General features: G+C 36.6%; 1 protein-coding gene across 2 annotated transcripts in view; it reads left to right on the forward strand.

Annotated features, from left to right (window-relative positions):
- Positions 1 to 343: 343 nt before the first annotated feature.
- The window catches only part of METAP2 (methionyl aminopeptidase 2), a 33,343-nt gene continuing 19,603 nt past the window's right edge, over positions 344 to 14,083 (forward strand). The window contains exons 1-3 of one of the 2 annotated variants that reach the window (XM_017671079.3): positions 344 to 588; positions 2,316 to 2,420; positions 8,187 to 8,252. In XM_017671079.3, coding sequence (XP_017526568.1) covers positions 438 to 588; positions 2,316 to 2,420; positions 8,187 to 8,252 — 322 coding nt within the window. In that variant the 5' untranslated portion in view covers positions 344 to 437. Of the gene's footprint in view, positions 589 to 2,312; positions 2,421 to 8,186; positions 8,253 to 14,083 lie in introns of both variants that reach the window. The other variant, XM_017671073.3, reaches the window with a different exon arrangement.

The following is a 14,083-nucleotide window of genomic DNA, read 5'->3' on the forward strand; positions in this document are numbered from 1 at the left end:
GAACATGTTTTTTATCCCTTCTCCTCACTTCCGGTACGATTTATAAAACCGCGAAAATAAAACTTTTTGGTTCTTACAGAGACGCCCCTCTGCGGGCTGCGCCTGTCCCCGGGTAGGCGCAAGCATTCAATTTGCGCCTACGCGGGCTGACTAACGCGGAGGACGCCCAAGGAGCGGACGAGCCAGGTGTCTAGACCGGCGACAACCTCAGCCAGACCCGCCCCGGCCTCTCCTCAGGCTCCGCCACCGCAGCGCTCAGCCTGAGGCGATCCACATTCCCGTCGGCGCGCAGCTCTCGCAGTAAAGTCCTCCGCCGTCCCGGCATTCCCTGCGTCCCGACCATCGAGAGCAGCTTCCGGTGTCCCTGGTGGAGGTGGGTGAAGAAGGAGCGGGACTCTTGCCGCTCTATCTCACTCCTTCGAGCTCTCCCGGGCAACATGGCGGGCGTGGAGGAGGCAGCGTCCTCCGGGAGCCACCTGAATGGCGATCTGGATCCAGACGACAGGGAAGAGGGGGCTACCTCTACGGCCGAGGAGGCGGCCAAGAAAAAAAGAAGGAAGAAGAAGAAGAGTAAAGGGGCTGCCACAGGTGAAGAGAGTTTTATGTTGACCTAGTCCGGTCCCCTGCGGGGGTGCCCGTACGGTTCGGCTCGGGCTCGGCACGGGTGACAGGGACTAGGGGCTCGGAACCTTGGGTTGGACTGGTTCTCAGTACTAAGCGTGTGTCAACGCCAGGCTACAGCCCCAGTCCTGGGAGGAAGCGCTACTTCGCGTGTGGGTCTAGGGAGCTAGTGGGGGTGGGGTGAGGGAGAAAGGGGGCCTCCGCTTCTGATGAGGTACTTCTGGGCTCGCTGGGCCCGAGCCCTCTTGGTGCCAGGATTCAGCTCCGACACTGACCGTGTAGCGTACTTGAAGCCTTCCTTGCACAGAGCCCCCAGCCTTGCCATCTTCGTGGTTTTGCCTCCTCCTAAAAAATCTGGTATTGACCCATACTGCCGCGTCTTTGCTGGAGCCACCTGGGACTGTTTTCGTCCAGAGGGGGGTGGAGTGGGCAAATCTTAGTACCTTGACTGTCCGTCCCTCCCTCAGCATCTCGGTGTACAGAGGGGGTTTTTGCCCTGCTTTGGTGTGTGTGTCCGTGCGCGCCCACGCGCTTATGTCACTTGAGTAGTAATTGCAGAATGTGTGGTGGTGCAAATTTTCACCTGCCTGATCCCACAGCACCGTCAAGCTTATGGGGCCTTTAGGCCTGAATTTTGATGCCGCTTGCATGGAACTTCTCTAAATTCACTGTTAAGGCAAGGAAAACAGCTGGAAGTTTATACTTGGATTATATTACGAATTAGGAACTTAGTTTTATTTTGAGAAGTCAGTGTTTTTGTTGCACATGGTCCTTCATTCAGGAAAAATCATTTATACCTGTTATTAATTAAAATCAGGTACAGAAAGAATGAGAGAAAAATGGAGAGGCCAGAAGTGATGAAGGTGGAGTTGAGAGAGGTTGGAGCTAATGTATACCTTTCTGAAATTTTGGTTAGATGGGAATTGAAGATGGAGAGTTGTAAGTGCTGGGACACTTCCAGAGCAAAATTTAATACCAGGACACAGTCTGGTAGCTGTTTCTGGCTTTCAGATTAAATCCATACTCTTCAGTTTATCTTCTAAGTTGTTCAGCCCACTGACTTGTATCTCTCAATATGATTTCTCTAGGCACTTCATTATGTGCTACTTGGTAATACTATCTTTCTACACACACATATTGCTCCTATAGATAGAGTGTAATCATTTCCAGAGGAGGGAGTCTGATCTTGTCTTTAGCTGTTCAAGATTTTGCTTTTTAGTAAAGAAATATGTTTTCCTGTTTATTTTTATTTTACTCAGCCCAACTTGACTTTTTTCTTCATGAAGCCCCCAATGTCCCACAGAAATTCTCTTCCTACTAAGGCATTCAGCATTTATTGCCTATTTAAAGTACCTGTTTGGTTAATGAAGTAGAATTGTAATCTAATTGTTAAATACTTTAAAAAGTTAAACTACTGAAAAGTAGAGACCAACTCACACTTTGCTTTATCCTTTAGATACTGGCAGAGAGATTGTGTAATGGATATTTTGTTGAATGGACAACACTTCTTAAGATGTGGAAGTTTTTTTCTCTATCACATAAATTCTGTTATGTTCATAATAATGTTTCTGTTTTTGTTTTTTGAACATTTATCAGGAAAGAACTTGTATGTGTTCTCCAGGATCCTTAGGACATATTCTAGTGGAAAAGTATCTTTATTAGATTTGATTTATATCATTGTATTTGATCAGCAGGGCAACAGGAACCTGATAAAGAATCAGGAGCCTCAGTTGATGAGGTATCAAGACAATTTGAAAGACAAGCATTGGAAGAGAAAGAACGGGATGATGATGATGAAGGTAAATGGTTTCATCTTTGTGTGTAGAAAAGCAAGAAAATGTGATGTTCTTTTAACAAAACCTATTTATCCATATAGTCTATAATTTTCTACCATTTTAATTAATCAATGTTAAATCTTCAATGTCAAAGATAAAAAGGGAAAAGTATTTATTAGCAGCTCTAAAAAGTTGTGCATATTCAGGGGTAGGTCAAATAACACAGATCTCAACTTTTAAAAATATACTTCATAAAAGACCAAGTAGTGGGTATGTATTACTAAGATAAAATTGAAGAACTGCTTAACATTTATTGAACAACTAATATGTACTTGGCACTATCCAAGTGTACTTTCACATGCATTCTCATTTTACCCTTGCAAAACCAAGCAACATATGTGCCCTTCTCAAGAGATTATAGTTGTATGATTTGCTCAATGTATCATAGCTAGTATATGTAGAATAGTCAGCACCTGATTCCAAGTCTTTTCCTTTTACTCTCCGTATTCTCAAAGCTCTCTCTTAAAGGAGCATAGTGGAGTGCTTCTAAACTGTATTATAAATTCTCTGACCCTAGTTCCTTGTGATATTTTGGTACTATAAGATTTCTTTAAAGACAGCAGCTCTTGGAATTCTAGGAATTACTGCTGTCAGAAGACAGTGGAGGAAATGATTAGGTAAGAGAACTATTATTATTCCACAGCCTCTTTTGGCAGAAGGGGAGAATAGGGCTTTCCCATTCCCAGTTATCTACTGCTGTGACTTGCTATCCTCCTTCAAGCACTGCTAGCCTGGACTTACGCCTTCCAACCCTTAGCAACAAATAGCTGGTGTACTTTAATTATTTTGTTAGGATAATGCAGAGTAGTTGAAAGATATGTTCTTTGCCTTCAAGGAGCTAACAGTCAAAGTTTGGTGAAAAAAATACCGACATTCAAGGGAATAGTTAACTTTTCCTCTTCTTTAATCAGACTTCTTGTCCATTCTACCTTGGTTTATGCTTCAAATTATGAACATACTATGAGTTCTTAACAGGAAAGAGGTTTGTAAATAAATTCAAGATTGTATAATAGGTTGCTGTAAGTTCATTATGCGTAAAATATCACAGTGCTTATCTGGAAAGGTATTCTTTGATTCATTGACCTTAACGGGGTTGTATGAATCTTTTGACATTGAAGGGAAAAATTTTGCATGTCAGATGGAAATCTATGTATTAAAGATTTTAGGAATGTCAGTAGTTGACCTCAGTTTGAGTTAATCATTTTCCTAATCATTATGATAATCAGGATCAGTCAGTACTACTGTGTTGTTAGTTTTTTGAGGGATGGAAAACTAGTATTTCAGAATTTTTGTTCTAAAGGGAAATGATGGTGTGGAGAGAAAATATAGAGGTAAAAATATGAACTGGTACCTGCAATAAAGGTCATTGAAATTTGGAGGTGGAATTGTGGGTTGAGTGTTGAAGGAAGACTGAAAGTGTGGGACTTGAATAAGACCAAACAGAGGAAACCATTTTGGGGGGACAATGCTGAGAAACTGTTCAAAGTGCAGTGAACAGAGCAAACTCCTATCATATGACTGATTGAGGGAGCCTTTGAATATTTTTAAAAGAGGAACATTAATGAAAAAATAATTTAATTTAATCTTCACATATGCAGGATTTTAGAAAAGAGGAAACATACAGGAAAGGTGCAGAGATTTTGGAGGCCGTTTAACAATAGCCCAGGCATATGGTAATGACTGTAAATTGGTGGGCATAAGTGAGAATGGAAAGAAAGAGTCCAGTGGAACAGTGATGTGGTAGCTAAGAGACTTTCCATCTGGGGGGAAGGAAGCAGAGGCATTCGTAGACCAGGGGTTTGAACTTAGGTGACAGAATGTTGTTGATGTTGACCAAAACGCTGAAGTAGGAAGGGGAGAGCTGGTTGAGATTGGAGGAGGGGGTTTGCAGGCCAAGAAGAAGGAATTGAGTTTAATTTTAGATGTGTTTAATTTGAAATTCTGGGGTACTGGTGTGAAAAGTTAATCCTTTGAGCATTAGGCAGTATGCTAGAGGTAATTCAGTAAAACTTTAAGTCAGGCTTATTAAGGTGTAATTCGGCTAGGATAATAGTCACCATTTAAAAAAATAGAGCAGTTTTAGGTTCACAGCAAAGTTGAGCAGAAGGTACAGAGCTCTCTACCACCATGCATGCATAGCCTCCATAGCCTCTCCAACTATCAGTGTCCCCTGCTGAAGTGGTACATTTGTTACAATTAATGAACCTACCTTGACTCATCATAATCGTGAAAAGTCCAGTCTGCATTTGGTGTTAGCCTTTCTCTGCAATGACCCTAAGTGTATATAATTCAGTGAGTTTTGACAAGTGTATGCAATTGTGTAACCACTACACATACAAGATATAGACCATTTCCATCTGCACAAAAAAGTTCTCCTGTGCTCCTTGGTAGTCAGTTCTCTTGCTACGGTCTGACAACAGCCAACCACTGATATGTTTTCTGTTCCTATAGTTTTTTCCTGTAATATCATATAAATGAAATTATTGCAGTATGGTTTTTTGTGTGTGTATGTCTTGCTTGTTTACTTAGCACAATACTTTTGAATTATCTAGTTCTGTATATATTAGTGGTTCATTACTTTTCATTGATGAGTAGTATTCCAAATTTGCTTATCAGTTTACTAGTTGATAAATATTTGGGTTATTTCCAGTCTTTATCTATTATGAATAAAGTTACTGTGAAAATTTTATACAGGTCTTTGTGTAGTCATGTTTTCATTTCTCCTAGGTAAATACCTAGGAGTAGGGTTGCTGGTTATGTGGTAAGCATATGTTCAACCTCATAAGAAATTATCAAACTTTTTGCAAAGTGGATCTACCATTTTTCATTCCTGTTAGCAGTGGTTGATCATTCCAGGTCTTTTCTTTCCTCATATGCACTTGGTATTGTTACTTTACATTTAATTTAATTAAACATTGTCTTTTAATTTTAGCTTTTTTAATATGTTTGTAGTAGTATGTCATTGTGGTTTTAATTTTCATTTCCCTGATGATTTGTGATGTTGAACATCTTTTCATATTTTTGCCTTTCATCTTTAGTGAAATATTTGTTCATATTTTTGTCCATTTTTCAATTGGGTTATTTTTTTTTTGTCTTACATATTCCTTGATATAAGTTCTTCATCAGATACATGTTTTACAAATTTTCTCCCTTGCTAGTATTGTTTTCAGTAGAAAAGATTTTAATTTTGATGAAGTCCAGTTAATCTGTTTTTTTCCTTATGGATTATACTTCTTATGTGCTATCCAAAAAGTTAAATAATTGCTGTCTTCAAGGTCGTGAAGATTTTCTCTCATTTTCAAGTTTTATATATTTTTAGCTCATTATGTTTAGGTCTATGGTCCATTTAGAATTAACTTATATATAGTGCAAAGTAAGGATTGAGGTTCCTTTTCTTTTTGCATATAGATGTCCAGTTATCATTCAACAAATACTGAGCACAGTGCTATTACAGAAATAAATATGAATAGTCTCTGTATCTTAGGATGCTGTGAAAGACATGTAAACACATAAATTGCAGCATAGTATGATGGGTGGAACTCTAAGCATATACATTTTAATATTCAGATCCTGACTTTACCACCATTCAGGCACAAGAGTTCAATAAATGGTAGCTATTATCCTGTACTGAGTATAGACCTTGGTCATTGGATAAAGTCGCCTTAGAAAGATGATTATCAAAGGAGGAGCTTTGTGTTATCCCATTTTAAAAATGAAGAAACCATGGTATAGAGAGGCTAAATAACTTGCTCAGGGTCACAAAGCTGGAAGGATTTTTAGCATGTATTTAAAACTGATTATACATCTTGGAGCATTTGTTTTTTTGGTTGAATTTAGTGTATGTAGCAGTATGCTAGACATTGAAGTTCTTCCAGAGTGAAAACTATTCTGTCTACATTCTGTCCCTGTTGTCTGCAACTTAAGAGCTCAGAAAACAGTTGAATGAATGAAGAAGGTTGTTTTAACATTGCAATGCAGAATATGTGAATTAGAGTATGTGACAATTATGAGAAATTTGAAAGTTGTATATTCCAAAAATTTCTAATGTTATTTTTGTTTGGCTTTTGAATCTAGAAAGCAATAATGAGTAAGTCAGTAATATTTATGTTTCCACCGTGTTCTGCCATAAGAAATGGCAATTTTGTAAGTCAGAAATTGTCAAATATTGGCAGTTTCCTATCACTCAATCCAGCAAAATGCTTTATCATGTTACCTCCCCTCTTGGCTAACCTGCTGTTTCCTGTTTCTTATTTAGATAGAAATAAATATAAACAAGATAAAAAAATTAAAAGTATTTATTTATTGAATAAACTGAATATTTATCATATGCTTGGCAATATGTTTAAGAAATGGTGTCTAATCCTTAAGGAGCTCATGGATGAGCAGGGGTCAGTGTAAACCCCTAATCATTTTGAAAAAAAGAATGATTGCAATTTTGTGTGATAATTATAATAGAAGAATATAGTAGGTAGCATGGTGAAAGAATTGCTTTTGTGGCTCCTGCTTAGCACTCCGGTGGTAAGAAGCAAGTGCTTTGACCCAAAAATGTAAGTAGTCATTTGACTTTGTTTTAAGGGATTAGTGTGGATTTACTGGGTTTAATGTGGATTTCACTATCTAAATTTATTGACACTAGCCAAGAGTTACTGCCACTGTGTGAAACATTTAAAAGAATACTGTTTAGTGACCATACTATTAAACTGTCAACTTTTAATTGTCTGGGATAGCGTCCTCTTCATCCCTATTTCATAGCATTGTGATTTGTAGGTAGATAAACTTCAGAAATGATTGTTGAAATTTAAAGAGGATCACTTTTTAGAAATTTAGACACATAGGTCTATTTTTGGTACCTTTATATAGAATGTTCTAAGTAATTATTCATTTAATCTTGGCCTTAATAGTATTTATCTTTTTTCAGAGTTCAAGGGTATGGGCATGGGCTTCACAGAAGATTGCTAAAAAAAACTGACCGGAAAAGCATGGCTATTTTGGGTACCCTTTGCCAAATATTTTTTTAAATAGTTCTTAACTACCATTTTTGGGTATCATGTTCTTTTGAGAATCTGAGAACTATGAACCTAGGAAAAGTATATATGCCCTCTGCTTTTTGCGTACAATTTGACCAAGAAGCGCAATTCTTTTTCTTTAACAACAACTATTGAGGAAAATATATTTTAAAATATGAGACCTCTAATAACCCTCACTGGACTAGGAATCAGGTGACATATTCTTGCTCCAATACTGCCATTTATCAGTTGAGATTATCTTGGGCATGCCCCTTAAACATTCCTTATTACCTCATAGGGTTGCTTTGAGGATCGATCACATGAGGTTGTAAATACTGGTGTTTAATTGAAAAGGATGTGTAAATTGTAACTAGTGTTATTTTAGATGAAGTCACAGTCACTAATTGTTGGTATTAAACTAACACTATTTTTCCTAGCTTTAAAAAAAGAATGTTATTTAATATATTTTTTAAATTAAAATACTTCATTTAGAAATTCTTTTTTTAGAATAAGTTATTCAAGTTGACTAGCGCTTTTGATTATACAAGTCAAATTCTGATACCTAAAGCTAGCAATATACAAAGCTTTTCTAAGAGCATTGGATCAACTTTGTCATGTGCTATTTAAGATGCATTTTGTGTATGTGTATTTGTCCACTTGTGCATGCTTGTGCCTCTGCTTGGGAGATTTAAATGAATATGTCCTTGAAATTGTTTTTTCTTAGATGGAGATGGTGATGGAGATGGAGCAACTGGAAAGAAGAAGAAAAAGAAGAAGAAGAAGAGAGGACGTTAGTGTTTTAGTTGATCTCACTTGACAGATTAGAAGTGGTTATTAGCAGCAGGTTTGAGAGTAGCTGTGAAGTTGCTTAAAATCCTGGTACAGCTCAGGAAAATAAATTTAGGCTTAATAGAAGTAGAGTTCAGTGAAAGTCATAACTATTTTGCAAGTACTTTGGTTTAACAGTTGTGGGTATTTTCTCTAGCTGTTATTCAGCTAAGAGATATAAGTTGGTTGCAGTTTACTGCAAGTTAGAGATGAATTCCTAAAAACTTTATAATTTAAAACTTGAATAATTCAAATAGTGATTGTGTCAGGGATGATTAAAGTGAGCCACCAAGTGATAATAGAATAAACATAGTTTGCAGTTCACTTGCCACCCTTGAAATTATGAGATTCTTGATGAATATTTAATGAGTCCCATTATTTTAAATGTGTACATACGGTGAAATTTTATTAATAGCATTTATACTGCAGTATTTCAAATTCATTAAAAATATCCTGTTTTTGTTTTGTTTTTAAAAACAGCATAACCAAATATCTTCAGGAACCTGAAACTATTAGGCAGACTGTATGGTATTGGGGAATAAAGGTTGGGTTGAGAATCAGAGTAAGTTCTAATCTTGGATGCCCTCTGTGCTGTTTGGGACCATTGAATATCTGGTTATACTTTAAAACCTTTCAGGCTGAAATTTTATGAATCAGAATATAGGGGGCTTGCCTTCCAATATTCAAGTCCAAAATTAAGTATTGAGAAATACTTAGCTAATCGTTCCCCTGATGTGTCTGCAAGAGGAGATGGGATAGCCTTCTTTCTATTCAGGCATCTATCCCTGTTAGATTCTTCTGTTCATAGTGTCAGTTTTGCCCCAAGCATAGTCTATTCAGTGAATACAGGTTACTAGCATTCCAGAAATCTTACAGGGATTATGATGTCATATGCCATTCCATTCAAAAATTGTTAAATGTGTGCCTATGAGGCATGGCTTGAGATAACATCTATTTCTCCAAATATGCTAAAATTGCTCCCTAACAAAGGTGGATAGGTAGTTAAGAGGCTGCTTTGTATTTATCCTTGGTAGAATTCTTCCACTGACAGATGTTCTAGTATAATGCCATCAGGCTTTAATATGCCCCCTTTGAGGATGTTATTGAATTTACTTTCATTGTATTTCTTCATGAGTATTCTTAAGAGACAACTCTTATCTGATGTTAGTATAAAAAATAATGGTACTTTGTGTTGGCCTTTTTTCAGGTTTTATTTCTGTGTTTTGATTTTTCCTCTCTTAATTTACTTTGAATGTCTCTTGTTTGTATATTTTAGATATCCTTGTAAGCTATTGTGAATCACTGCTCCACTAAGCCAAATAGTATAATCATGGGCAGTGCACTGCCCTCCTTTTTACATATAATGTGAGATATATATATCATATAGTGTGTATGTGTGTGTATATATATATATATATCATATAAATGATAGTTACTTGTAACTTCTACAGATTATAACTATTCATAGTTTTGGATAATAACTTGGACATAGTACATTATAATATAAAAGATTATTCAAAATTTCCTCTGGTTCTTCATTTTGTAAATCAGGAAACTGAGGCTTGACACCTTAAGCCATTTGTCCAAGTTACAGCTAATAAGTGGTAAAGGCTAGGCTTCAACTCTGATATTTTGATAATAAATTCTTTATATTTTTCCCTAATGATCTTTGTGAATCCTTTATCTTGTCTTAATAATTTGTAATGATATAAAAGGACATCTTTATTTGATTTGTAGATGCAATAAAGCTGAGGGTGATGAGATGATACTTTGACAAAAATCAAGATTTCAAAAGATAAGGAAAACTGAGACAACAGGCTAACATTAAGCTGAAATTTAATAGACACATATAAAGTTAGTATAGAATGATAGGATCCTAGGGATGTTTGAGTGCTAGTCAATGGAAACCAAGGTGTCTTTTTTTTTTTTTATTAAGGTATCATGATATACACTCTTGTGAAGGTTTTGCATGAAGGTTACTACATTCACCCATATTATCAAGTCCCCCCCATACCCCATTGAAATCACTGTCCGTTAGTGTAATAAGATGCCACAGAATCACTCTGTCTTCTCTGTGCTACACTGTTTTCCCTGTGACCCCCTCACACCATGTGTACCAATCATAATACCCCTCAATCCCCTTCTCCCTCCATCCCCACACATCATTCCCCACCCCTCCCCTTTGGTAAACTCTAGTCCCTTCTTAAAAGTCTGTGAGTCTACTGCTGTTTTGTTCCTTCAGTTTTGCTTCATTGTTATACTCCACAAATGACAGAAATCATTTGGTACTTGTCTTTCTCCGCCTGGCTTACTTCACTGAGCATAACAACTCCATCCATGTTGTTGCAAATTGTAGGATTTGTTTTCTCCTGGCTAAATAGTATTCCATTGTGTATATGTACCACGTCTTCTTTATCTGTTCATCTACTGATGGACACTTAGGTTGCTTCCATATCTTGGCTATTGTAAATACTGCTGCGATAAACAGGGATGCATATGTCTTTTTGAATCTGAGATCTTGCTTTCTTTGGGTAAATTCCTGGGAGTGGAATTCCTGGGTCAAATGGTATTTCTATTTTTAGTTTTTTGAGAAACCTATACTGCTTTCTATAATGGTTGAACTAGTTTACATTCCCACCAGCAGTGTAGGAGGGCTCCCCTTTCTCCATATCTTTGCCAGCGTTTGTTGTTCCTAGTCTTTTAGATGTTGGCCATCCTTACTGGTGTGAGGCGATATCTCCTTATGGTTTTAATTTACATTTCCCTGATGATTAGTGATACGGAGCATCTTTTCATGTGTCTGTTGGCCATCTGAATTTCTTCTTTGGAGAACTGTCTGTTCATATCCTCTGCCCATTTTTTAATAGGATTATTTGCTTTTTGGGTGTTGAGGCATGTGAGTTGTTGATATATTTTGGATGTTAACCCCTTGTCAGATATGTCATTTATGAATATATTCTCCCATACTGTAGGATGCTTTTTGTTCTACTGATGGTGTCCTTTGCTGTAGAAGCTTTTTAGTTTAATGTAGTCTCTTTTGTTAATTTTTGCTTTTGTTTTCCTTGCCTGAGGAGATGTGTTCAGGAAAAGTTGCTTATATTTATATTCAAGAGATTTTTACCTACGTTGTCTTAAGAGTTTTATGGTTTCATGACTTAACATTCAGGTCTTTGATCCACATTGAGTTTACTTTTGTATATGGGGTTAGACAATAATCCAGTTTCATTCTCTTACATGTAGCTGTCCAGTTTTGCCAAGACCAGTTGCTTAAGAGGCTGTCATTTCCCCATTGTATATCTATGGCTCCTATAGTATATTAATTGACCATATATGCTTGGGTTTATATCTGGGCTCTCTATACTGTTCCATTTATCTATGGGTCTGTCCTTGTGCCAGTACCAAATTGTCTCGATTATTGTGGCTTTGTAGTTGAACTTGAAGTTGGGGAGCATAATCCCCCCCCAGCTTTATTCTTCCTTTTCAGGATTGCATTGGCTATTTGGGGTCTTTTGTGGTTCTGTATGAATTTTAGAACTATTTGCTCTAGTTTGTTGAAGAATGCCATTGGTATTTTGATAGGGTTGAATTGAATCTGTAGATTGCTTTGGGCAGGATAGCTATTTTGACAATATTAAGTCTTCCTGTCCATGAGCTCAGGATGTATTTCCATTTATTGGTATCTTCTTTAATTTCTCTCATATGTGTCTTGTAATTTTCAGGGTATAGGTCTTTCACTTCCTTTGTTAGGTTTATTCCTAAGTATTTTATTCTTTTTGATGCAGTTGTGAATGGAATTGTTTTCCTGATTTCTATTTCTGCTACTTCATCGTTAGTATATAGGAATGCAACAGATTTCTCTGTATAGATTTTGTATCCTGCAACTTTGTTGAATTCAGTTATTAGTTCTAGTAGTTTTCAGGTGTATTCTTTAGGGTTTTTTATGTACAATATCATGTCATCTGCTAACAGTGACAGTTTAACTTCTTTACCAATCTGGATGCCTTTTATTTCTTTGTGTTGTCTGATTGCCATGGTTAGAACCTCCAGAACTATGTTGAATAAAAGTGGGGAGAGTGGGCATCTTTGTCTTGTTTCAGATTTTCAAGGAAAAGCTTTCAGCTTCTCACTGTTAAGTATGATGTTGACTGTAGGTTTGTTTTATGTGGACTTTATTATGTTGAGGTACTTGCCCTCTATACCCATTTTGTTGAGAGTTTTTATCATGAATGGATGTTGAATTTTGTCAAATGCTTTTTCAGCATCTATAGAGATGATCATGTGGTTTTTGTCCTTTTTGTTGAAGTGGTGGATGATGTTGATGGATTTTCGAATATTGTACCATCCGTGCATCTCTGGAATAAATCCTACTTGATCATGATGGATGATCTTTTTATTTTTTAATTCAATTTGCTAATATTTTGTTGAGTATTTTTGCATCTCTGTTCATCAAGGATATTGGTCTGTAATTTTTTTTTCTTTGTGGTGTCTTTGGTTTTGATATTAGAGTAGTGCTGGCCTCAGAGAATGATTTTGTAAGTATTCCCTCCTCTTCTACCTTTTGGAAAACTTAAATGAGGATCAGTATTAGGTCTTCACTAAATATTTGATAAAATTCAGAGGTGAAGCCATCTGGTACAGGAGTTTTGTTCTTAGGTAGTTTTTTAATTATTATTATCAATTCAGTTTCATTGCTGGTAATTGGTCTGTTCAGATTTTCTGTTTCTTCCTGGTTTAGCCTTGGAAGGTTGTATTTTTCTAGAAAGTCCATTGGTCTGTTCAGATTTTCTGTTTCTTCCTGGGTCAGCCTTGAAAGATTGTATTTTTCTAGAAAGTTTTCCATTTCTTCTAGATTATCCAGTTTGTTAGCATATAGTTTTTCATAGCATTTCTCAATAATTCTTTGTATTTTTGTGGTGTCCATAGTGATTTTTCCTTTCTCATTTCTGCTTCTGTTTATGTGTGTAGACTCTCTTTTTCTTGAAAAGTCTGGCTATGGGTTTATCTATTGTATTTTCTCAAAGAAACAGCTCCTGTTTTCAATGATTCTTTCTGTTGTTTTATTCTTCTCAATTTTATTTATTTCTGCTCTAATCTTTATTACATCCCTCCTTCTATGGACTTTGGGCCTCATTTTTTCTCCATTTTTAGTTTCATTAATTGTGAGATTAGACTAGTCATATGGGATTGCTTGTCTTTCCTGCGGTAAGCCTGTATTGCGATATACTATCCTCTTAGCATAGACTTCACTGCATCCCACAGATTTTGTGGTGTTGAGTTCTTGTTGTCATTTGTCTCCATATATTGCTTGATCTCTGTGTTTATTTGGTTATTGATCCATTGATTATTTAGGAGCACGTTATTAAGCATCCATGTGTTTGTGGGCCTTTTCGTTTTCTTTCTGTAATTTATTTCTTGTTTCATACCTTTGTGGTCTGAGAAGCTGGTTGGTAGAATTTCAGTCTTTTTTAATTTACTGAGGCTCTTTTTGTGGCCTATTATATGATGTATTCTTGAAAATGTTCAGTGTGCACTTGAGAAGAATGTGTATCCTGTTGCCTTTGTATGGAGTGTTCTGTAGTTGTCCGTTAGGTCCATCTGTTCTAATATGTTGTTCAGTGCCTCTGTCTCCTTACTTATTTTCTGTCTGGTTGATATGTCCTTTGGAGTAAGTGGCATGTTGAAGACTCCTAAAATGAATGCATTGCATTCTGTTTCCCCCTATAATTCTGTTAGTATTTGTTTCACATATGTAGGTGCTCCTGTGTTGGGTGCATAGATATTTATAATGGTTAT

This window comes from Manis javanica, chromosome 10, assembly GCF_040802235.1.
Source record: "Manis javanica isolate MJ-LG chromosome 10, MJ_LKY, whole genome shotgun sequence".
NCBI lineage: Eukaryota > Metazoa > Chordata > Mammalia > Pholidota > Manidae > Manis > Manis javanica.